Genomic DNA, 23,576 nt, shown 5'->3' with positions numbered 1-23,576 from the left:
ACCTGTTTAAAATAAAATAACTAGAGTCAGATGTATAAAAAGTTAATTATCATCAGTAATTGTATGTTTTATTTTACCACTTTAAATTTTTGCTTTTTTAGTTTTAAAACTAAAGAAAAAGATTATTTTTGTATTTATTTGTGAGATATAAATTGTTAGTATTTGTTTTATATATATTTTAAAATATATTAAGATCATATTGGGGGTTAGGGACTTTTTAACATATTGATGTTATTATAAAGATTGTTAACTTAGCTAACAGTTTTTTTTACTGGTTTTTATAATAATTTTTTTTTTGTTTTGAGGTGACAAAATCAGAAAGTCCAATAAGATCCTTATGGAAGGGAAAAGTTAAAAAAGCAAAAACTCATTAAAAATGTATGTTATCCTACGGTTTTTAAGCAATCTTTTTTCAAAATTACTCAGTTGTAACCCTAATTTAATGATTTACAATCCTACTGTAGGGTTTTTTTTTATATGAATTTTTTTTTTAATTACAGGACTAAATAGTCCTGTACCCCTCTTCTTGATTTTTTTCCTCATTTAGTCATTAAATTTTTATTTATATATTTTTTTAAATTGTTGCATTATTTTTTTCATTTAATGCTAAGAATTTTCCTGAAGACTTGAAGTTAATAGCTTAAAAAGTGAAGAAGATAGATTTTTAGTGAATTTTGTAAAATTCCAAGTAAATTGAAAATGGAAAGTTTGTGGTCCATATGTTTTTATTAGAAAATTTTCAAAATAATTACTAAATTACTAAGTTTTATTTTTTTTTTGTATTCTATAAGTTTAGACTTATAGCTTTAATTTTATTGCCAATATTAATTTTTGTAAAAAAACTGCTCTTAACCCCCTATGCCCTCAAGTATTTCATTTTCAGTATCTTAAAAACTTATTCATAATTACCAAACATATTCTATAAAAATTAGTATGTCAATAAATCTTTTTTAACTAATGCTTGGTATTCCTTTCTGAAATTTATGATAAGTTATAGATTCAATTTTGACAAAATCATTAAGGGCATAGGGGGGGGTAAACACCCTTTTTTGGTTTTTTATCTTATTTTATATAGTTTTTACTAAGCTACAAGATGCTTTTTACAGATTTAAAAAATTCAAAATAATTTTTGAGATATAGCCGGTCAAAGTCGGAGGCAACAATAGGATCCTTATGGGAGGCGCAAACTAAAACGGCAAAAATAGACTATTTCACTAAAAATCTATCTTCTCCTACATTTTTTGAGATAACTATTTCAAACTTTCAGGAAATGTTCCTTGATATATTTAGAAAATTCTGTCGGAAGGAATTTTGAAAAAAATAAAAAATACAAATTTTATATAAAAAATAAACAAAAAAAACAGTTTTTTTTTTGTTTTTTTGTTATAAAATTTTTATTTTTTAATTTTTTCAAATTCTGTTCCGACAGAATTTTCTAAATACTGCAAGGAACATTTCCTGAAAGTTTGAGGTAGTTATCTCAAAAAACCTAGGAGGAGATAGATTTTTAGTAATTTCTAATTATTTGCCGTTTTAGTTTGCGCCTCCCATAAGGATCCTATTGTTGCCTCCGACTTTGACCGGCTATATCTCAAAAATTATTTTGAATTTGTTAAATCTGTAAAAAGCATCTTGTAGCTTAGTAAAAACTTTATAAAATAAGATCAAAAACCAAAAAAGGGTGTTTACCCCCCCCTATGCCCTTAAATTAAAAAAATATATCTCTTTATGATAGTTTTATTGTTTGAATTTAAAAAAACAAATAAATTGTTTTTGAGTCAATTAAGTGAAAAATTACTAAAGTTTAGAAAATAAAAGGCCACTACTTACTTTTATTTGTGGGTAACAATATAAAAATCTTTAAATCAAAAATATTAACTTAATAGGTTTTAATAAAAAAATAGAATATGTTATTTTATAGCAAGTGTAGAAAACATTGAACATACTTTAAGAAATTGTGCATGTTTGAGCGTTTTTAGGTTTTTTTTTAAACTACTAGTATTTTTAATTGATTTAAATTAATTTTAAATTAGAACTAGTTAGTTTTTTATCAGAAGCATTCTTAAAGTGAAAGTGTATTTTAACAAAACACCTTCAAAAAATAAGTTGTAGCTGTTAGAGCAAGAGAAACACCTTAATCAAATAAAGTATTTAGGGACTTTAGAAATTTCATAAAAGTTAATATGGTTAAAGCCTCTAAATAAGTAATTCTCATACATTTAACTATTTTTATAAAAAGTTTTTAAGTATGTTAAGATGAGTTAAGTCTAGAGTAAGTCAGAAAAAGGAACAGGTTCTTTATGGGAGAAGTAAATTGATTTTGAGAATAATTATAAGTCACTAAAAATATATTATCTTCTATATTTTTTGAGATAACAGCCTCATATTTTCAAGAAATCTTCCTTGCAATATTATAAGAATATTTTGTAGCAAATCAAAAAAAAACTTAAATAAGAGTTTAATTACTAAAAAAAAAAGATTCTTATCAAGAAATGACATTGTTTAGTCATTTATCTGATTAAATTAATTAATTCAAACTTAGTTATTATGAAATAATGCTAGGTTGTAATTTTTTCCTTTGATGAACCTAAAGTATAAATGTAAGTTTAAAATATGTATGCTTAAATGTAGGATTTGCTATGAAATAAACTACAATTGGTAGATTCAAGATTTCAAACTTTATTAACAAGCAAGAATATTATAAGCAAAATTATCAAACACATACATTTTACTGCTGAAGTTTTAAACTAGTATATACAGATAATAATGTATACAGATAATAGGGTTGCCACACACTCAAAATAACTCAGGATATTTTGAAACATTAAAAAATCTTAGGGTGACTCTGTATAACTCTGGATATTTTGAACTCCAGATGACTTGGGGTTGGTTTTTTTATTTATTTCAGCATAGTTTTGAAATTATCAGCCTGTTTTTTATATTATTTTAAATTAATAATATTTAGTTGAACTAGTTTCAATATTTTGTTATTTTCTATCCAATTCTGTTAAAGAACTTAATTTTTATTAGGTTTGAAATATGTTTTAGAATTTGAAAAACTCAGGATGACTGGGAACAATTTGTGGTCACTCAAAACAGTTTTTTGACTTGAAAAACTGTGATTACCTAACTTTTTTTTATGTTTAATATATTTTTTAGCTAGTTTAGAATATTCACCTTACTGCCATTGAATTTAATGACAGCAGCATATTAAAGCTCATAAAACCATACAATTTGAAAATAATTTATTTAGGTGACTTTTTTGCTTGAAATAGTCATGACAAGTTACTCTCATAAGAATCATTTGATAATCAAGTTTGCCTTTTCTTATTTTTAGGATAAATTTTATTTAAATTTTGACTTTTAATTTCAAATACCTGAAATAGTTTAAAATTTTCATTTTTTTTTATTCATATAGCCTTTATATTAAAATAAATACAAAATGTCTGAAGTTGAAGAAGATGCCTACGAGGGGGAGTGAGTTTTTTATTTATTTATTTTTATTTTATTAAACAGGGTGAATGCTAAAGCTAGAATTCGAGAAATTTTGAAAAAAAAACCTTGAATTTAAGAAATTTTTTACATGTTAAGTAGAAAACTTTTGATTTAACACAAAAATCTATCATATAAATAATTATTTTATTGTCATTATCAGTTTTTTGTTTAGATGATTTAAGTATTATTATAGTATATTTTCAATATTGCTATACTATTTAACACAGTTTTTACCAAAAACTAACTTCAAATTGAAATTAGACTCAAAAACATATACTTTAAAAAATCTGGAAAGAATTCAGAAAACTTGGAAAAACTTTTTAAAAAACCACCCTAAATTAATTTTAATCTTAGGTACAGTTTTTATGAGTTTTTTAAATAGTATATGTGGACAGCTTTTCCCAAAAATAGCTAAACAGTGATAAAATGATGTATGATAAAATTATTTTCAACTCTAGTAGAATGAGTAGAAGGATAGTAGATTTGTATATATTTTTTTACTTATGGTATATTTTATTATAAAGTACAGAATTATATGTGTATATATAATTAAATTTCAGTGTGTATTACATTGGTGCATATCTGTATTAATGTATGATAAATTTATTTTTGTAAAAGTTTTTTTCTCTTTTCATCATCATGTTGACTTGAAACTGTCTCAGTTATTATTAATTTGTGTCAATATGTCTTTATTGTAATATGTATTTTGAGTTATACTTAAACAGTATTTAGTGTCCGTTTTTAATTGTGATAATCAAACAAACTTTTTAAACTTAAAGTTTTGTTATTTTTATAGTTTTTTATTAGGTATTGTAAAGTTATTTGGTAAAATTTAATGTTTCTAAACTCAATATTAAGAAAAAATTGCTTTAATTTTTGTGGTTGTGATCAATTCATTTATGTTTATTAAATTTCTCTTTGTTTAGTATTTAAAGTGCACTGTTTTATTTCGTGGCAAAAATCTTTTTTTTTATATATCTAGTAAGCAGTTTTATTAACGTCTTGCATTGTCAAAAGACTAGTTATGATGTAAAATTATTAAAAAATTAAAATAATAACTTATGCTGGTGTAATAAAGTCCTAATACTCTTGAAATCTAATACCTTGAAATGCTTTTTAATTTTTTTGAAGCCAAAAAGTATGTTTTGCTAAAATCAAATGTATAAAGTTATTTTTAAAACTAGGTATTCAAAACCTAAATAAATCACTTGAGAAGTAATACAGGGTTGCCAAAAAACCTGGAATTTGTGAAAGTTAAAAAAAACAATCCTGGTATTGTTAGCAATTATAACATGTTAAGTAGCTAAGTTTCAATTCAAAATGTATCCTAAAGTTTAAAAAAAAGTGTCATCATCAATTTTTTTATTTGTTAAAAAACACACTAAAATAGCTTTAAAGTATTTTTTAATGTTTTTATACCATTTAACACAGTTTCTTACTCTAAATTTAAGTTAAATTAAAAATAAGCCCAAAAACATGTACTTTCAAAAACCTGGAGGAAATTTTAAAAACCTTAGAAAGTTTGCCAAAAACACTTGGTAACCCTGCTAATAGTTTTTTCATTAATTGATAAAATTTTCATACTACATTCAGCTATATTGAACATTCATTTGAACTATTTGTTACCAAAAAAATAATTAAATTTAATTAGCCATTTATTAGAGTTAATTTCTTAGTTAAACAACACAACTTCAAGTGTTGTTAACACATAAACGGCACATTTGTAGTAGGTGTATACAAATACAAGTAGTCAGCTTTTTATTGGTTTTTACCTCATGTAGTACTTAAAAAAATATTTAAAAAATCATAAATATTATTAACTCAGTTATGGTGAAGCCGAGGAATTGGAAGAAGTAGATGAAAATCCACAAGAACCACAAGAAGAAGGAAATAAAATTGAAATTCTCGACTCTGATAGCTAGTTTTGTTTTTAATTTTATTAACAAAGATTAAGGAAATAATATTGAAACACTTTTTACTGATAGTTTGATAGATAACTATAAAATTTTAAATCTAGCTTGTATAGTGAAAATGCAATCAATGTATTTAATAATAAAGCAAAGAGTAATTTACAGTGCAACTAAAAAAATAATAAAACAGAGCAACAACTTATAATTTTATATATTTTTATTTTTTAGTTGCATTGTAATTAGAAGTACTTATGTATTATTAATTACTTTTTGCTTTATTATTAATTACGTTGATTGTATTTTCACTATACAAGTTAGATTTGAAATATTATTTTTATTGCTTAGTATACAACTGACGAAAGAAGCATGAAATATATATTGTTCTGAAAAATTGAGTCTTTTTTATATTGTTTGCAAGAGTTTATTAAAGTGTCAAAAAATGTTTAACAATCTAATTAGCAATGTTGCTTGAAAATAATTAAGTTTTCTACAATTAGTTATAAGTTTCAAGCCAAAAAAAAACAATTTTTTTTAAGCTTAAAAACAACCACTTAATCACTCCTTGATTTAATCTGTTCAGAAAATTTTTCATTTTATTTTTAACTAATTTGTTTTAAATAAAAATAATACTCAGTAAATCTAAAAAGCTTTATGAAATTTTAACTTAACTATCTAGTTTATTTGATAGATGATTTGTATATTATGAGCTCCTGGCTAAGTTGTATAAAGAGCTGTTGTTGAGGTTTTATTAAAGAAAGAAAAAAAGTCATTAAAAATGTTATAACAAATACTTTAAGACTTGACTGATATCACAGACGCGACTTCGAAATGCTTTAGAAGTAGAGATTTATGTTATGGTATTATGTATAATATGTATAAAACTTATTCTTAACAGAGGCTCATCCCACGCCAAAGGAAAATAGAATCACGACAAAGTACATGACCAAATATGAAAAAGCAAGAATACTCGGTACAAGGGCTCTGCAGATCTCGTTAGTTTATATATTGTATGTGACCTAAAAGTTTGACAAGTAACTTTAATTTACTCTTTTCATGAAAAAATATGTGTTCACTTATTGTTATTGAGCTCTTTTTTAGTTGAAATTGTTAAAGCTTGTGTTACTATTAGCCAACTTGCTTTACCAAAAAATCATCGAATACAATGTAAAATTAATAGTTTCTTCTTGGTTTGTAAGTAATGTTACGTTTTATGAAAAGTTTCTACTAACTACAAAAAAGTTATAATTAAATGGTATTTTTTTATATTTACTACAATCTGCTGTATATATACTACAAACATTGTAAGTATCCTAGCTTTGAAACCTCTTTAAAAACCTTATAAATTACATACTATAACTTTTTAAATACTTTTTTTTACTCTGGTTTATCCGTCAAGTAATATCATGATATTACACCAAATCATAACTAATGTAGTATTTTATAAGTAGAGTTCTCTTAGTTCTTTCAGGTATAAACTTAGTAGTTATAGTATGTCTTATATTTAGAATTAAACTTGCTATTTTATTAAATAGATGTTTTTTCTATGTTCTCCTTTATTTTTATATGTCATTTTAGCAGTTATCTTCAACTAGATTTATTAAAGTTTTGGGAGTTGATTACAATATTGTTATATTTTTGAAGAAAAAAAAAAGTAACAGTATATTGAATAATTCATTGTAACCTACTAAATTCTCATTTAAAATCAAATCTAAGTATTTACAAAATTAAGAACAAAAAGTATTTTGTTAAGTATCAGATTTATTTACTTATTTATTATTTACTGAGTAATAATACTTTTAGTTTTTGCAGCTTATTTTGATCCCATCAATGTAATTATCCATATTATTTTTATCAGAATGAATGCACCAGTTATGGTTGAATTGAATGGTGAAACTGATCCACTTCAAATTGCTATGAAAGAACTTAAGTTTGTTTACACTCTCTCATTAAATTTAGAATTTTCATGTTTATTATGTATTTTGCAGTTTTAATTTAAAAGTATTCAGAACTACCTGATTTGTCATTAATGTTTTTTCAAGTTTCATAAGTTCTTGTCAATATTGTTTAAATAACATTTTAATTTAATTAATCATTTGCTATATTTATAAATTATGATTTGTATATATTGTTTATATATGTATTGACTATATTTTCTTTATTTAAAATTTAAGTAGCTTTTACTGTGGAAGCTAAAAATATCTCAAATTTTTTATTTTTGTAAAAAGTTAAACAATTGCCTATAAACTTATTGATAATACAGTTTTAACCAGTATAGTGAAAGTTAAGTACCATATAATTTATTAAAATTCAAAAGCCATTAAGCCATGTCTTTTGATAAGTTTGATTTTAAGATGTTTTATAATAAATGGTAGATACATCTTAACTCATTAAAAATTATTACTTTTACAAGTCTAGTACTAGTCTTCCATTTTTTTTTACAAAAATAAACTCGTATCAACCTTATTATAATTTTAAATATCGTCCCAGTTTAAAAGCTTTCTCATGGTTTGTGATATAACAAAACTTTTATTTATTAAAAGATAAAGTTTTTATCTTAATAGTAAAAAATGAAAAGTTTATTATAAATGATTATAATATGTATTATTATATAACGGTAGTATGCTTTTAAGGTTATTTAATTTTTTATCAATTTTTTACGAACCCAAATTAAAAAGAAAAATATGTTAAGTTTGCACAATGCCTTTAAACAGTTGTTTTAAAACTTAATTTGCACATATTATATGAGTTTACTGATTAACTTGTACAAATTAAAAAATGTTTTAAAACTAAAGTTGTTTTACAAAAAATATTGTACAGTATATTTACTTTATATAATGTATAACTTGAACAACTTATTGTACAAAAGTATAATATTCCAGTTAAACAATTAAAACTTAAAAAAGTTCACACATTTATGTTGTGTACAAAAATATATTTCCTTGAGTAATTAATTATACATATGGTATTGTTTTTTAATCATGATCATTGAATGTTAAAAATGTTTATAAATTTTCCAAATTTTTATACTTCAGCGGTTTTTTTGTTGAGGACACTTAACAAAACCACAATAAATTTTCAGAGCAAAGAAGATTCCCATCATAATCCGAAGGTACATGCCGGACAAGTCTTATGAGGATTGGAGCATTGATGAGCTCATAGTCGACTGATAACCTACAGTGACCTTTCATCTTTTGACCTACAGTGACCTCTCAAATGGTCGCTTTGAAATCTTATCTGTTCAGCAGTCTTTTTCCTTAGTTTTCCTGATTTTTTATGACTGCGTTACAATAGTTTTATTTTAGACTTTTACTTACATTTTTAAAAGGAAATAATTGATTAATAACGTTCTTGTATTTTGAAGTACACTTTTTTTCTATTAAGTAGAGATTTTGTTCTCCTTATCCTAGGTAATTTTTTTTGTCATTTTGCTTTTAATAAAAGGCGCATCCATCAGCTATTTTAATTTAGTGATCTATAATTTTGAATTATCTTAAGCTAAGTTATTTTAAAACAAAAGGTTATCACTTGAATTACAAATAACAATATGTAATGGTTTTAGTGTTCAAGCACAAATTTTCCTTTTTTTCACCACATATTAATTATTATTAGCATGTTATAAAACTTAAGTGTTGCTAAATTTTGCTATAAAATACTTAAGATGAATAAAGTTTCAATACTTACTATCGAAAACTATGTGTTTTAAAAGTTGCTCGTAGCTAATTTTTTTCAATTGAAAGGTACAACGTGGGCTGCAGATCTTTGCGGATCGCATTTAGCTCACCCCTGCTGTGAATGATTTTTTATAATGAAATTTTAAGGATTGCTTTTCATTTTTGACTGTTGTATAATCACAGCTAATAAGTAATGAGAAACCTACATAATAAGAAAAGTTAATAAGCTTATTTTTTTATTAATTTTTCAGCTTCATGATTTCCACTACGATTATAAAAGACAGTATTTTACGTTGGGGTAAGCCATGTTTTTTACAAGTTTATCTTATTTTATAGAGTTGTTTCAAGGCTTCATGATGTTTTTATCGTTTTGAAAAAATCGAATTAATTTTTGAGATATGTTCAGTCATAGTTGGGCTGCGTAATGGGTTCCCTATGGGAAGGAAAAACTAAACAGCGAAAAAAGACTATTTTATTTAAAATACCTCTCCTCCTACATTTTTTAAGCAATCTTCTGCAAACTTTCACAGTCTAATCTTTATAAAATAACAAAAAAAAACAATTGGGCTTTAAAAAAATTAAAGTATTATTTTTTTAATTATTAAAATTCATAAGCAACGTTATTTTCTTTTATTTTAAGGAACATTTCTTGAAAATTTGAAGAGGATTGCTTGAAAAACGAAGGAAGAAATAGATTTTTTTAATTTTCAGAAAATTAACCCCTAAAAGTTTGTATCGGAAACTTATCACAAAAAATTAAGTATCTCAAAAGTTTAATGATGTTTTTAAATTCTATAAAAACTGGCTTGTAGTTTGAACTAGAAGCTTTCATTTAAAAACCAAAGTTAATTTTTCTAAAAAAAGTGCTCGACTCTCTCCCCTATGGCCTTTATGAGACCAACATACTAATTTTTTTTTTAAGTATATATTACTTTTCAAGTTGTGGTTTGCTACACTTTGGGTCAAAAAGCAATCCTAAGCTTTTGATAAAAGAACAAAATTATACTGAGTGTGTGACAACCCTGTTTGTGCCTTAAAATTTAAAAATCAACTTTACTACTAGATATTAAACTTGAGTTTTCAAACATTTTAATTTGTAGGACAATCCTTGCAACTTTTGTGAAAAACTTAAAAATTGTAGATTTGGTTTTAATCGAGTTTTTAAATTGAAAGGAAGCAAAAAGGTTTAAGAGAGCTTAAAAAAGTCAAGTTTTACATTTTAGCTTAAAAACTTTTTTTCTACTTTACACAAGAGTACACATATTTCTGTTCAGATTACTTTCTAATATTTTTCAAGTCTGCCGTATTTGTTTTGAAAGTTGTTTCTAGTTTATACTTGCGCATAAAACTAAACTTACAAAACAAATGCACAACATGAGTATTCTTGTGTATATTAGATAAATAAATTAACTTGTAGAAGCATGTGATGTAAGACTCGATAACCGAAAGGTTCCTTTGTACACCAGGTCCTTGGAATAAAATTTTTGAGTGCTTTTTTATCGTTCAAAAAACAATAATAATCAAACTTGACTTTTCATAAAAGTTGCAGAGACAAAGGTTAATTGTTAATAAATTAAAAGTTTATAAAGATATTTTGATAGTTTTATTTCTTAAAAGTATAACAAGCTGACTTTGTCTGTTTGTTTTACAGTACTTGATATTTAGCTATTCTGTTTATACCTTTAAGTTATTTTTACAGTTAACTTTATGTACTTTGAAAACTTCGTGTTTTTTTTTTGTTTTTTTATTAATACAAGCTTGCAGTAACTATTAATATATGCTGTAAGAACTTTTTATTTAGTTAAACATTTTTCTGATGCCTCTAGCATTAGGTTAATTTTGTTACTTCTGTCTTTAAGTTTTTCAATTTTCATAACAATTTCCTTAGAAGTTGAAATTGCTTCTTCAACCTAAAAATTATTTTATAACGTTTTTTGAATTTTTTTTTAAGTAACAACAGTGTACTAATAAGAAGAATATAGTTTGAAGTTTATTACTTAAGATATAACAAAACATATTCTAGAAAGCTTTAGAACTAAAAATGCTCAAAAAGAAAATATCAGTCTGATTTTAACACTAGTTTCTCAGAATTAATCTTAAAAGTTATAAATATGTAAACTTGTTTAATTAAGAAATTACCAAATACTTTTGTTAGTTTATATTGAAAAATATCGACACTAAAAGATTTTATTTAACTTAAAGAAAAACTATACACAGAAATCATACTCTAAAAGTAGAATTTAAAGTAAAACTGTAAATTTTTTTTATACTAAAACAAAACTAAACAATCTACTTGTAGTTAAACCTTAAAAAATACATTTAGAAATAAAGTTAAAAAAAACTATACATACAAAGGTAGCGTCTTTAGTTTTAACAATTTATACTTTTCAAGTTTATTCTTATTTTAACAAGCTTGTTTCGTTTACAATTTTTTTAATCATTTTAAAAGGTGTACAACTTGAAGACTAAATCTAAATTTTTTAGTTCAAAATTATAGTTCTGACCTCTACTTTATTATTTTTTCTTAATTCTTCCATCTCCATAATTAGTTGCTTTATTGTGGTAAGCGCATTTTCCTTGACTAATTTGTCAGAGGCCAGAATTTCTTTTAATAGTTCTATTGACTGAAAAAAGAATAATTGAAGTAGTTTTTAGTAATTTTTTTATTATACAAGTTTGTACTAAATTTTGAAAAGTGGTATTTGAAAACTATTTGTTAGAACATAAGCAGTAAGTACACTAAATAAACGATTTATATGTGTGTTTCAAATATATTTAAATATTGTAAATAAATAAATTACAGCTAGTACATCTACATTATCAGTTCGGTTATTTAGGAACAGATAAAATTATAGCAGCGTTTTAAAAAAAACATCTTACTAAATTAGTTTTTCTTATAAATCTACGAGCTGAAAGTTTTCTTCCAATACGCTTTTAAATATTTACAAGCACCAGAAAAACGACCGTGATTTCTTTAAGATTAACACAAATACTTTTTAATAAAATGGCTTTAAATGGACAAGTCTTCAATGTTTAAAAATAGTTTTTATCCAACTCCAATAAATATACAATTTATTGATTATTTATAACTGAGAAAAATACTTTTATTGTTAAACCTAGATTTAAAATAATCTTACGAAGCTGATATATTTTATTGAAAGTTAAATTTGATTAACTTTTATAGTTTTATACAATTAAAAATAGTAAAGTTAAAAAGTCAAAAACATTTTTAAAACTCAACAGCTAAGTTGTAAATTTTTAACCTCAACTTGCAATTTTTCTTGAAGCAAAGACTCTTCGTTTTCTTCGTTTGGGTATAATAAACATAATAAGAAGTTTGCTACAAGGGATTTCGTTGACTTTTTAGATGTGAAAAACCTGTAAAGCATTTATAAGTTGAACTGTTTAAGTGTTGTTTATGTTTTACAAGTTTTTCATAAAGCTTTTTGATTTTGAAATTTTTGTTCAAAATTTCGATTTTCTGTCTATAAAAGACAAAAAAAAGTATTTACTTTAGCATACAATTTAAACAATCTTTTTTTCAAATTAGTAATAATGTTAAAAAAATAGTAAACCCTCTAAAACTTACTCATATGTCAATTTGCAAGTAGCCAAAATAATTGAAATATAAATACAAAACACTATCAAATAGTCCGTGATACTTTTGATGTCCATTTTTTAAGCAATATTGCTTTATTCAGCTCTTTTCTTTAAGTTTCAGTATTTAGCTTATTTTTATTTAAAGTTTTCAGTAGCAATATATTCGCAGACTTTCAGTTTATTCAAAAATTTAAATTTTAAGCTATCATCTTTTCAAACCAAACTAGCTGTAAACACTTTTTATTTTTATAGTTGGTAAGTTTGAAAATTGTTCTTTAAAATTTAAAATATAACAATTATGACGTACTATAAAAAACCGTCTTAATTTTACGACAATTAAATCTAAACTTGTTCAATAAGTAATTTTGTCACCGTATTTATTTCTGTTTGTTTTTTATTTTTTCCATATTTTTGTACAAAAAAGTTCTTAGAAAATAAACATGGCTGATAAACAAGATTCTACGAATACTCGAGATTCAAAACCTAGAAAGTCAAATAATTCAAATCCTGAAAAAGCAAGTGTATCAAACACTGAAAAGTCAAATGATAATAAAAACTGCCAACCTGTAAACACGACCTCACCACAAGACAGACAGTTTGATGAAGACAATGTTGCTATGGAACGTGAAATATCTGTAAATTTCGATAATCAGCCAGAACATGGAGCAGAAATTGATGATTTTACAGAATCAGACAATTATGTGGATGATATTGAACGTACTTATTCAACAATGTAGCAACTGATTTGGTCAGAAAGTAAACAATTCAAAACTACTAAAAAACTTTAGAACTTTTTGTAATTAAATTGAACGAAATAAAGAATTTTTAAAACAATTAGTAAGAACATAAGTTGTATAAGAGCATTACCATACTAATTTTAAAATGATTGTTTTTTCAATTAAATTTTGTAATAAAAGTAGGTATTTTTAAGTAAATTTAAAATAACTTTGACTAAGTTAACTTCAATTTTTTTACTCAAAGCTCTTCATGGTTTCAAAATATTTTAAAAATGCTTCTTTTACTATCTAGAAATTAATTAAACGAACTAATTTTTACTCTAAAATAGTAAAAAGTGGTATATACGAAAAAAAAATTTATTATTTAAAAGTTATAGTTTTAAAAATATTTTAACAAGTTTTGTAAAATTTGGTGTTGACTTTTGTGCCTTTAAATTTTAAAACAAGGTTATTTTGGGCTTTAGATACAAAGTATCACTACAAAAGGTATCCGTTTGTTTTAAGTGAATGTTTTAGTGATTACTATAAGTTTTTAAAGGGTAGCTAGTATTTACAATATTTATTTCTAAGGTAAAAATTCTGTTTTTAGACCTTTAATGTCTTTACTTTAGTTTCATAGTTTTTTAGAAATATTTAAGAAAAGTCTAAAGCTTACAAACTTATTGTTTTATTATATTTTTACTTTTCAATTCAAGAAAAAGTTATTGTTAAACTGATAAACTAAATTAATCTCTCACTTTACTTAGTAAATGTTTAGTATTAAAGCAAAAAAAAAAACAAAAGGAATAAATTGCTTCGGTCGTTTAAGATGTATACAATATAAATAAAAAAATTAAAAACCTTTTTTTCTTTAAGTATAAAACTGAACTTTTAAGTTACATGTAACAACTCACTGATTAAGTTTAATTTCATTTTCTGCACCTACTTTAGTGATAACATTTCATAAATAAAAAACATCATATTTAAAGTTTTATAGCTTTACAACAGGGTTTTCCAAAGTGGGCCCCTTGAGACCATGAACAGTAAAGCGACCACAGGGGGACATAAGGTCATAACTTGAAACTTACGTTAGATATTCTTGAAAATATGTGGCACAAAACTGTTTTAATTTCTTCAAAGGTGGCTTGTTGAAAAAAAAGTTTAGAACGTACTTTTACCTTATCAGTACGTTTTGTGCTTCACGCATTATTACGATATACCTTACTTTTAATATATATTTTTCAGCCTAATTGGGAAAAACACTTAAGTTGTTTTTTAACTTCTGTATTCTTCACAATATTCTAGTTCTAAATCTTATGTAAATTTATAATTCGCATTGGTGCTGTTTATATTTAAAATGAGATCGAGTGTAAACTCTGTAAAACTTAATATTCCAAGTTATAAAATCTAAATAATATTCAAGAAAAGATTTATTCTAAGCATATAACTGAACGCCATATTTTATTACGCTCGACTTTTATAAATTAGCTTTGAATTTTTAGCCTTTTAGAAGCTGTTCATTTTAAAACTGTACACGAAAACTTAAACCGAAATCTTAAAAGCGGTAAAGAACATTAAGTCTTAAGGTCTAAAAAATATTATTTTACCAGTTGCAAAGTTTTCACATAGGTACAACTGAAGAAAACGAAAATACTTTAAGTTCGAAAACTAGCATACTAATAAAAACAACTCATATACTTGAATGATGGTTTATTTAACGAGTAAAATAGCAAAATTGACTTCATAATAAACCTTGTTGTAAAAGTTTTTTTAAAAACATTAAAATAGTATTTTAGTTTTAAAAAACTAAAATTTCAACCAAAATTTGTTTAATAAGTACATTTCAAATTTTCATATTTAATAAAATTTCTCTTAACAGTACGTTTGAAATATTTAATTTTTAGTTTTCAAAAAATAAGTTTATTTATGCAATAAGTTTTTAGGTACACAAGATTGAAACAAAAATTGTAATTTTTTTTTTCTGTACTAGTAGTTTAAAAACTAGTGGGTATTTATAAAATTGAAAAACGTTTTTCTGTAAAGACTTGAAGAAAAATGCAGTAAAGTATAAATTACATAAAAGCTATAAAAATTCTAAACTTTTAATCATTATACAAGCTGTTTTCACACAATTGTATGGTAGAGCGCAGGTTATGTTTTGACTAAGTAATTGTCCCCCTAAAAGAACTTTATTAAGAAAATGTTTGTTCTTTAATTCGATTTTTACGACAAATGATTATTTTTACAATCGTGAGAACAAAACAGCTTAAAAATTTTTCAATCAATTAAGAAACTTGTCGAATTGCAAGATAATGCTTGCGAAAGTAAAACATTTTTGAAACTGTTTAAAATGTTTAAAAAGTTTACAAGCTTGATAAAGTCAGCTTAAAATAAAACAAAAATATTTTTTGTTTTGTTTTTTAACTCTACAAATTCTTTAGTTGTGCAAAAAAAGTACAAATAGTATGCTGGTAAAAGATAAACAAAAAGTACTTAAATATTTAATTTAGTATCTGTCAAAGAGATGACAAAAAAACACTATTCAATAAAACCAAAAAAACAAAAGAATTGTTATGGTTATGTTAATAAATAGTAAGACGCCAGCATCTAGTATTGAGTGAAAAAAAAATTGTCAAGTTTAGTGCTGAAAACTCTTTTTTAAACAAAATATTTTACTTTGGCTTAATAAGCTTTTGTTTTTTAAACTAATTCATATATTTTATGTCACTGATCGTTATTTTTTTATAACTTTGCAAGAACTCAAAACCTTCTAAAAAGTTTTGTTTAGTTTTTGGATTGTAATCGCGTAACAGTTCCTTTAGAGAGAAACGAATCTCTGAATTAATCTCATAAATCCTTGGAACCAAATATCCTGGTTGTTATGCCAACGACCTGGGCAACCACTGAGCTCTCTTCTGCCACCACGCGTATTTCCTCGTCCTCTTCACCCTTCCACCCGCGCTGATGCCCAGGAAGAAACCCTTCCTGGAGGAGTGATCGGAGTAGTAGTTTGAGGAGAAAGTGTCAAACTTGTTGTCCTCCCTCCGCGCCCTCCACAAACATCCCCTCTTCTCGAACCGCCTCTGTGACGTCATAGTAAAACGTTTAGTGATGTTACGTCATAAAAAACTTTAAAGTAGTAAACATAAGTTTAAGTAATGTTAAGATGTTACGGCAATCTTAAGTGATGTTACGTCATAGTATTGAATAACTTGATAACTAGCTGTGTAATATTAAATAATATTAAACAATATTCATTACTTTAAACTTCAGAATAATAATTTAATTCTATAATAAAAAAAAAACTAATGTAAAGCTACACAATTGACTGTTTTTAAATCAAAAAATATTTCACTTTCTTCTAATTGTTTGTTTTGAAGTAAGTCTGATTTTTTACTTGATTTAACACAATAACTTACTGGTAGCAATAATTATTATTTCAATTATTTAATTTTTTTTGTGTTAGAAAAAACTAAGAAGAACTTATACAGAGCTAATTTTTTTTCGAAGGCATAATTAGTGATAAATTCACTTTAAAACGAGCAAAAAATATTTTGTAATATAAATCTCTAAAAAAACGATGTTTAAATACGTTTTATGATCATTTTGTAACTATTCTCTTTAACCTATTATCGAATTTGATAAACTAGAGCTACTTATAACTTAAAAGCATGTTAAAAATATGCCTGTGAGCTTGTAAATAAATAAACTACACCATTCTCCCAGAGCGCATCTTAATACATTTCGCAAATTCCTTTTGTGTTGTCTTTTCAAATGTCGACTTAAAAGCAGATAACAACTTATTACATCTTTTGAAGAAAGGTTTGTTATCACAAAGTATTAAACATATTTTTATTTTTAGCCGTTTAGCACAAGTGTTACGGTAAAAGTTCTATTTTAAACAGTATCTACGCATTCGCGACCTTTTGAAACTGTTTTTACGTCAACCGAAATCTTCTTAAGCTTTAATCCAAGCGGCCAGCAAACAAACAACTTATGAGCAAAGGGTGAGCAAAGTTTAAAAGGAGCAACATTTTTCGGGGGTTGTTTTTGTGAGGGGGGGGGGGTGTTTTTCATGGGGGCGCGCGAATAAAACACAAGCAGTTGCGTGCAAACAGCCGACAATGTGAATCTTCGGCTTGTTTGTATTCACCGACAACAACAAATATTTTCGACTTTTTCCCTTTCACCCAAAACTTCAAACTTGGCCTTACGTCACACTCACACGTCGGTTTGTTGTCGTAACCCACCCCCTCTTTTACATTCACAAAAATTTTCTAACTTTGAAATATTTCGATATCACGCGCGGTTATTATTCTTGGCTGCACGCCTTACAACAACAACGAATTCTTCACCTGCGACACACACTTCTCTGCGCGACAAACTGTAAAAGGTGCTCGCGACTTCAAACAAAAATAACAGCATTTTTCTGACATCTTCTGCTGACGTTTTTTTTTCAGACACTCTAACGTTTCATCGGAAACATTCTTGAAATCTCGCATGGGTTCCCGTGAAAAGAAAAGGGGGCCGAGCGGCAAACGTCGGGCCCCTTTAAAGTTTTTAAACCTTTATGGGTGAAGACAATAAGAAACATTGACAGCCGGGTGACAAAAACAAGTGACGCTGCAACTCCTTTAATCCGCAACGAGCTTTGTTATGACGTCACAATAGCTGGATGCTGCTTGCTACTTAGTAAATCATCCGGCAAGATAGCTTGAAACCAGAAAGTTGTCAAACGGGGCTTACTCGAGTGTCTTGTTTTATTTGCAAAGTAAATAGTTTAAGAGTTTGTTTTTATATAAGCATGTTTGTAAAAATTACATTTGAAGTTTGTAGTTTGCGCTGTCAAGAATTTGTCAAAAGGTCGGAAAGTGTTGTAACATGCTTTAATGTGTTGACATGTTCTACCTTGTATAAAGGTAAGAGTTGTTGGGAGCCTGAATTATGTGGATTTATGATGCTTTATATGACTGTCTTGCAATTTTGTTTTCAAAAAATACATTTAATTTTTTTTAAACAATTTTATTTTGATAATAAAGTTCTTAGATAATTGTAAAATATCATTGCGACTTTAAGTAGTAATAATAATAAACAAAATTTAGTTATGTTGTTTTGATTTAAAATGTTTTAATTTAACTCACTTTTGTGTGAATTTTTGCTTTTCTGTTGATGCAAATGTACCTGCTGTGTTTTCTCCCAATGCTCTTGATCGCCACAAGTGACGGCCCCAAACTTGATATTTCCAACCAACCTAAACATTAAACAAGTTAAAAACGTAGAACTCAAGTAAGGTTGTTTATAGAAAGTTATTTCTAAATAAGACTTATTAGACTACTATTTACTAACTAATAAAAAGGTTTACTGAAATTTTCTCTGCAGAAATAAAACGAAGCTTTATTATGATAAAAACTCTTGGAAGCGTACAACACAGCTTATCAAAGAAATAAAAAAGTGCAAATTAGTTTTCACAAGGCCGACCGCAAAAGCATAACTGCAATACTTGGTTGCCATTAGCGACAGACGCTTCACCCTCAAAACACAGGTGTCAACCCCCAACGCAATATTGCCGTGGGAAAGTTAACCCAGCCAAGAACAACAAAAGTCACCCCACCAGGTTCGACTGGTCGTCAAAACTAAGAGGCCCCCTGCCAAGCCCCCGAGAAAAATTTGAGAAAAAATTAAAAAGTTAAAAAATGTTTTGTTTGCTTTAATGCTGAAACGCGTTGCGACAAAAATTCAATTTTATTATGCTCGGGGGCTCGTTGAATTATGATGATTAAAACAACAGGGGTCGTTGGGGCGTGACGATCATGATTAAGATGACGCGGTGTCACTGAAAGGCATTGTGACGTAATTATATCGTTTTTGGCAAGTCGTCGGTAGTTTATTTACCAAATTGATATTACCTTTTATGCAGTTTAGTTTAAAAAAGTTAAACTTTTTGCTGCAATTGCATTTAGCTTTTTATTGAAAAATAAACAAACATAAAGTAATATAATAACTTTTTTAATTAAAAATGAATATTTCACTCCAAGACATTAAATATCTGAAACAGTTATTAGTTGTCTACTTTTATTTTTTTTTGTATATTACCGTTTAAAATTGAGTACTTTCATTACAACAAACTTGAAGCTGTAAAGATTTACTATTCATACTATAAAGGTCAATTTACATAATTCGAAAAAAACGTTTAGTACTACATATGAATAAACTTTTTAAAACTTAAAATGTACAGTTACCAGTCTTGTTTTTTTCACTTAATTAAGTATATATCCTTTATTTGTTTAACAGTTACGCTTTTAATAAGTTTATTTGCTAATTTGGTCTATAACTTTCAACTTAAAAACTCTGCTTAAAGTAAACTTGGGGATGAAAGTATTTATTCTTCAAGTTTTGTACTTAAAAAGCAACAAAGTTAAAAAATTTAAACTCCTATTTTTAAAATACGAAATAACCTTTTTTTTTTACCAAATTACGTATATTAATCGCTGTTTTATGTTTGAAAATCGTCGTAATAATCTTTTTAAAGTTTAATACACCTGGAAAAAAATTATGAGCCGCAATAAAGATAAAGTCAAAACATATTTAATTGCGTCAAAAGGAGTTCTAATAAAGTTCACACAGTTTTATAGATTCGTATCAATTTGATTGTGAGCTCTTTTCTTCCGGTACAAACACAATTAACTATAAACGATTTGCTAACATTAAAGCGCTTCTTTTTATTTGTAAAAAAAAGTATTAATTTGAAACATATTAAAATGATTTTCACACAATGCTTAAGCCTTTTATAAACTTAAACCGTTTTTAAATAACAGTCTTCACAACTAACTTTTTTCTAAACTTTTTTAGTAAATATTGCGAAATACTAGTGTGCAAACACATATGTAACGCATTTTTTTTCATCGTTTACCTATTTATTGTAAGTTTTGAACGAGTCACTTACATAAGCTGTAATATGTTTATTTAGTATTGAGTAAAAAGTTTGAGAAAATTAAAAAGATTTAAAATTGTTTCTTTTTAATAACTTTTATGATATTTTAAGATAAAACTTTAATTAATCGAAAGTACAATCTAAATTAAAAACTTTTAAGTATTGATACACTATAATCAATAAAAAAAAATTCTACATTTATGTATATGAATTAATTATTTTAGTATTAGTTATTGTTTTTAATTCTTTTTATAAACTTTGGTTTTATTTTTATTTTGAATAAAAGTTTGAAACGCGAGTCTAACTGTTAACACATTCTAATTAGTTTATTAGCCTATTTTACTTTTGTAAGTACCATTCATAAATTATGAGCTAAACTAGTTTTTACTGTAAAAAAATTGTTAGTTTATTTTATAGTTTAACTAGTGTTAAAGTTTTATAATTAATGTTAGCGAAAAACAAAAACAGTTTTAAACTTTAGTTTATAATAGTTAAACTTTAACAGTAAACGTTTTTTTAGGCGTAACCAAATAAAAATTTAGCTTGCAACTTATTCTTTTATATACTTTTATCTCTATAGCAATTAGACTATATTTTATAAATTATTTCTTTATTGGATATATCTAAATACTAATACATGTTTTCTAGTAATTCAATTTTTAATTAATACGACATGAAAGAACTTTAGTCTTTAATCTTAATATTTATCATTTTATTCTGTCATTTAAATGTTTTTTTAAACAGATACTCTATTTTTAGTAGCGTAAAAATTAAATATTTTTAAAAGTTTTAGCAATAAAAACTATATCAAAGACCCGACAATTAACACTTTAATATTTTAAAACAGATTTGAACTTAGAAAAAAAATTAATTCAATTTTCAAAAATCACTCAAGTTCATTTTGGCAACCTTTTGCAAAAAAAAAAAATTCAGTCATAAGTCTAAATTAAACTTTTTTATAAATACACAGATTGTTCTATAGCTTTAACCTTTTGCTGTTATTGTTTAATTGAAAAGTATATAGTTTAAAATATGTTAAAACTTGTTAATTGCGCGTTGAACTTATATTTAGAACAATTTCATATAAATCAACCTTTTTAGAAATTTTAAAAAATCTAAATATCAAAACTATTTTATTTCCTTCTAAAACGAACAACTAAACAGAAAAAATTTAATTTATTTAAACTATGCTAAGCAGCCTTCAATTAAAATTTAGAGAATATTTTATGTATAACTCTTAAATAAAACAATAACCAGCAAAAGGCAAAAATTTATTAAAACTTTTTATTTCAAAATTGCAAGCAAAACTTCATAGCAACGAACCTTCGTCGGTGGGTCGGTGCCTGGCAACCACCTGACCTCCGCCCGTCACCTCCATGTGGTACCCGATCCCCCCTCGGCACCACAACCTCGTCCTCCTCTTCGCGTTTCCTTTCTCCTCCTTCATCACCATTTTCTCCCTCCTCCTCAAATACATCCTCCTCAGCTTCCTGAACCCCGCCTTGGGAAACCTGGAAAACACTTCCCTCGCCGCTTCCCGTTCCACCTTCCCGTGTCCCTTCCTTCTCTTGGGGCTTCCCCTCTTGTTACGATCCCCGTGGTTGCCGTGGTGCTGCTGCTGGGGAAAACCCGTGTCGGTGTCCCGTAAGTAAGTCACGAACATTTCAAAGTTGGCCCGCCACTTCTCTTCGTCCTGCACCCTTCGGTCCTGGTTGCTAGGCGACGCTTTTGCGGGGTCCGCGGCCAGCACGGACGTGAGCGAGACCAGGAAAAACAAAATCGGGAAAAATTTCATCTTTGTGACTCCGGAAATATGATCTGAATTGAAATAATACTTTCGGTTTCGAATTTCAACAAATAATTAACGCCTTTTTTCTTATTCTCTCGTTTTCGGAGCTTCTCTCGTTTTTTATGTAAATTTTTCGAGACGATCGCTTTCCGATTTATTCTGTCGGCACAGCATTTTTTTCGGGGCTTTTGTGAAAGTGTCAGCGCGTCGTAATAACTATTTGCGTTTTCGCATGCAAACAGAGTTGTGAAAAATAAACAAATATTTTGGTGTTGTAAAAACATTCATAACTGAGTTGAACGCAACCCAATTTGTCCATTATTTATGTTTAGATTGCAAAAAATCTTTGTTAAGAAATTAATCTCATTTAATTTTACTCTGCTGTAGTATAACATTTGAAAAGATAGTTTGAAAAGATAATGAAAATGTCTTGTGTTTTTTCAAAGTAATTCTTGTTATGATAATATACTTAAATTTAACTTTTTTCTGACAAATTTTTTAGTTTATAAATGGTTTTAAAAATTTTTCAAGAATGTCGCATAAAAACTTAAACAAAAAGTATAGTTTTTTATAGTAATCATGAAATGTGTGTATTTTTAATTTAACTTAAAGTTTTTAAAACAAAACATCTGAAACTTGTTTACTTTATCTCTATTTCTATTATTTGAATTACGTCAAACATGGTACTGAGTTGTATCATACTTATGTCTTTATAAATTTTACTTTTAAACTTATAAACAGCATTAAAAAAATCAAAATTTCAATGAAAAGTTCGTAAAAGTATAAAAATAAAATAACTTAAGTAAAAAACTTAACAATATTAGTAAGTTTACATATAGAAAAAGTGTTTATGCAACCTATAACACTGAATTTGATTTTAAGTTGTAGATTCTTTCATATAACTATAAGTATAAAACAAGAAGTTATTCGACAAAAAAAAACATACCTATTTAATGCGATTTATGATTAATTTTCTTAAATTAGTTAAAAACTATGTTATTCTAAATACTTACTTACAAAAACATAAAAATATGTTTTTTTTTTACTTTTTGTAAAAACTGTTGAGTTTTAAAGTTTGATGAATGCAAAAGCAAAACTTTATTTTAGATATTACCTTTAAGTTTTTTGTATAAGCTTATATAAATAAATAAACATATATATATACATAATACAGTTTAAGAGATAAGCTTTTATAAACTTTTGGTAAACGTTAGTTAGAACATGAAAATAACTTTATTTTAAACTTTGTGTTTTAGCTCAATAAATGTTTTCTAAATATCTTTTGTTAACAATGTAGTTTAGTTATTACAAACTTTATTTCATTTAAAAGTTATATATTGTCGATTGCATATAAAGGCAAATAAAGACATGTCAGTTATGTATAATTTGTAAAGCTTTAATTGTTTTTTAACTTTCAAATAAAAAAACTTTACGTAAAATTTTTTAAGAAATCCCAAAATACGC

General features: G+C 26.1%; 2 protein-coding genes across 2 annotated transcripts; one reads left to right on the top strand and one right to left on the bottom strand.

Annotated features, from left to right (window-relative positions):
• The first annotated feature begins 3,416 nt into the window (after nt 1-3,416).
• LOC145837776 (DNA-directed RNA polymerases I, II, and III subunit RPABC2-like) lies at nt 3,417-8,862 on the top strand. The gene is made up of 5 exons (XM_082945220.1): nt 3,417-3,477; nt 5,321-5,412; nt 6,301-6,397; nt 7,261-7,332; nt 8,485-8,862. Exons 1-5 carry the CDS (start codon nt 3,443-3,445, stop codon nt 8,570-8,572), a joined length of 384 nt encoding a protein of 127 aa, XP_082801346.1. The 5' UTR covers nt 3,417-3,442; the 3' UTR covers nt 8,573-8,862.
• Nucleotides 8,863-16,043: 7,181 nt separating this feature from the next.
• On the bottom strand, nt 16,044-22,015 carry LOC145838613 (putative fibroblast growth factor 1). Its single transcript, XM_082946233.1, has 3 exons — nt 21,647-22,015; nt 18,534-18,643; nt 16,044-16,475 (listed from the first exon to the last, which is right to left on the bottom strand). Exons 1-3 carry the CDS (start codon nt 21,984-21,986, stop codon nt 16,272-16,274), a joined length of 654 nt encoding a protein of 217 aa, XP_082802359.1. The 5' UTR covers nt 21,987-22,015; the 3' UTR covers nt 16,044-16,271.
• Between the last annotated feature and the right edge of the window lie 1,561 nt (nt 22,016-23,576).

The sequence above is a fragment of the Thalia democratica genome, chromosome 6 (assembly GCF_965202585.1).
Source record: "Thalia democratica chromosome 6, ktThaDemo2.hap1.1, whole genome shotgun sequence".
In the NCBI taxonomy this organism is placed as follows: Eukaryota; Metazoa; Chordata; class Thaliacea; order Salpida; family Salpidae; genus Thalia; species Thalia democratica.
The sequence above is the reverse complement of the archived record's forward strand: the minus strand, read 5'-3'. Positions and strand labels throughout refer to the sequence as shown.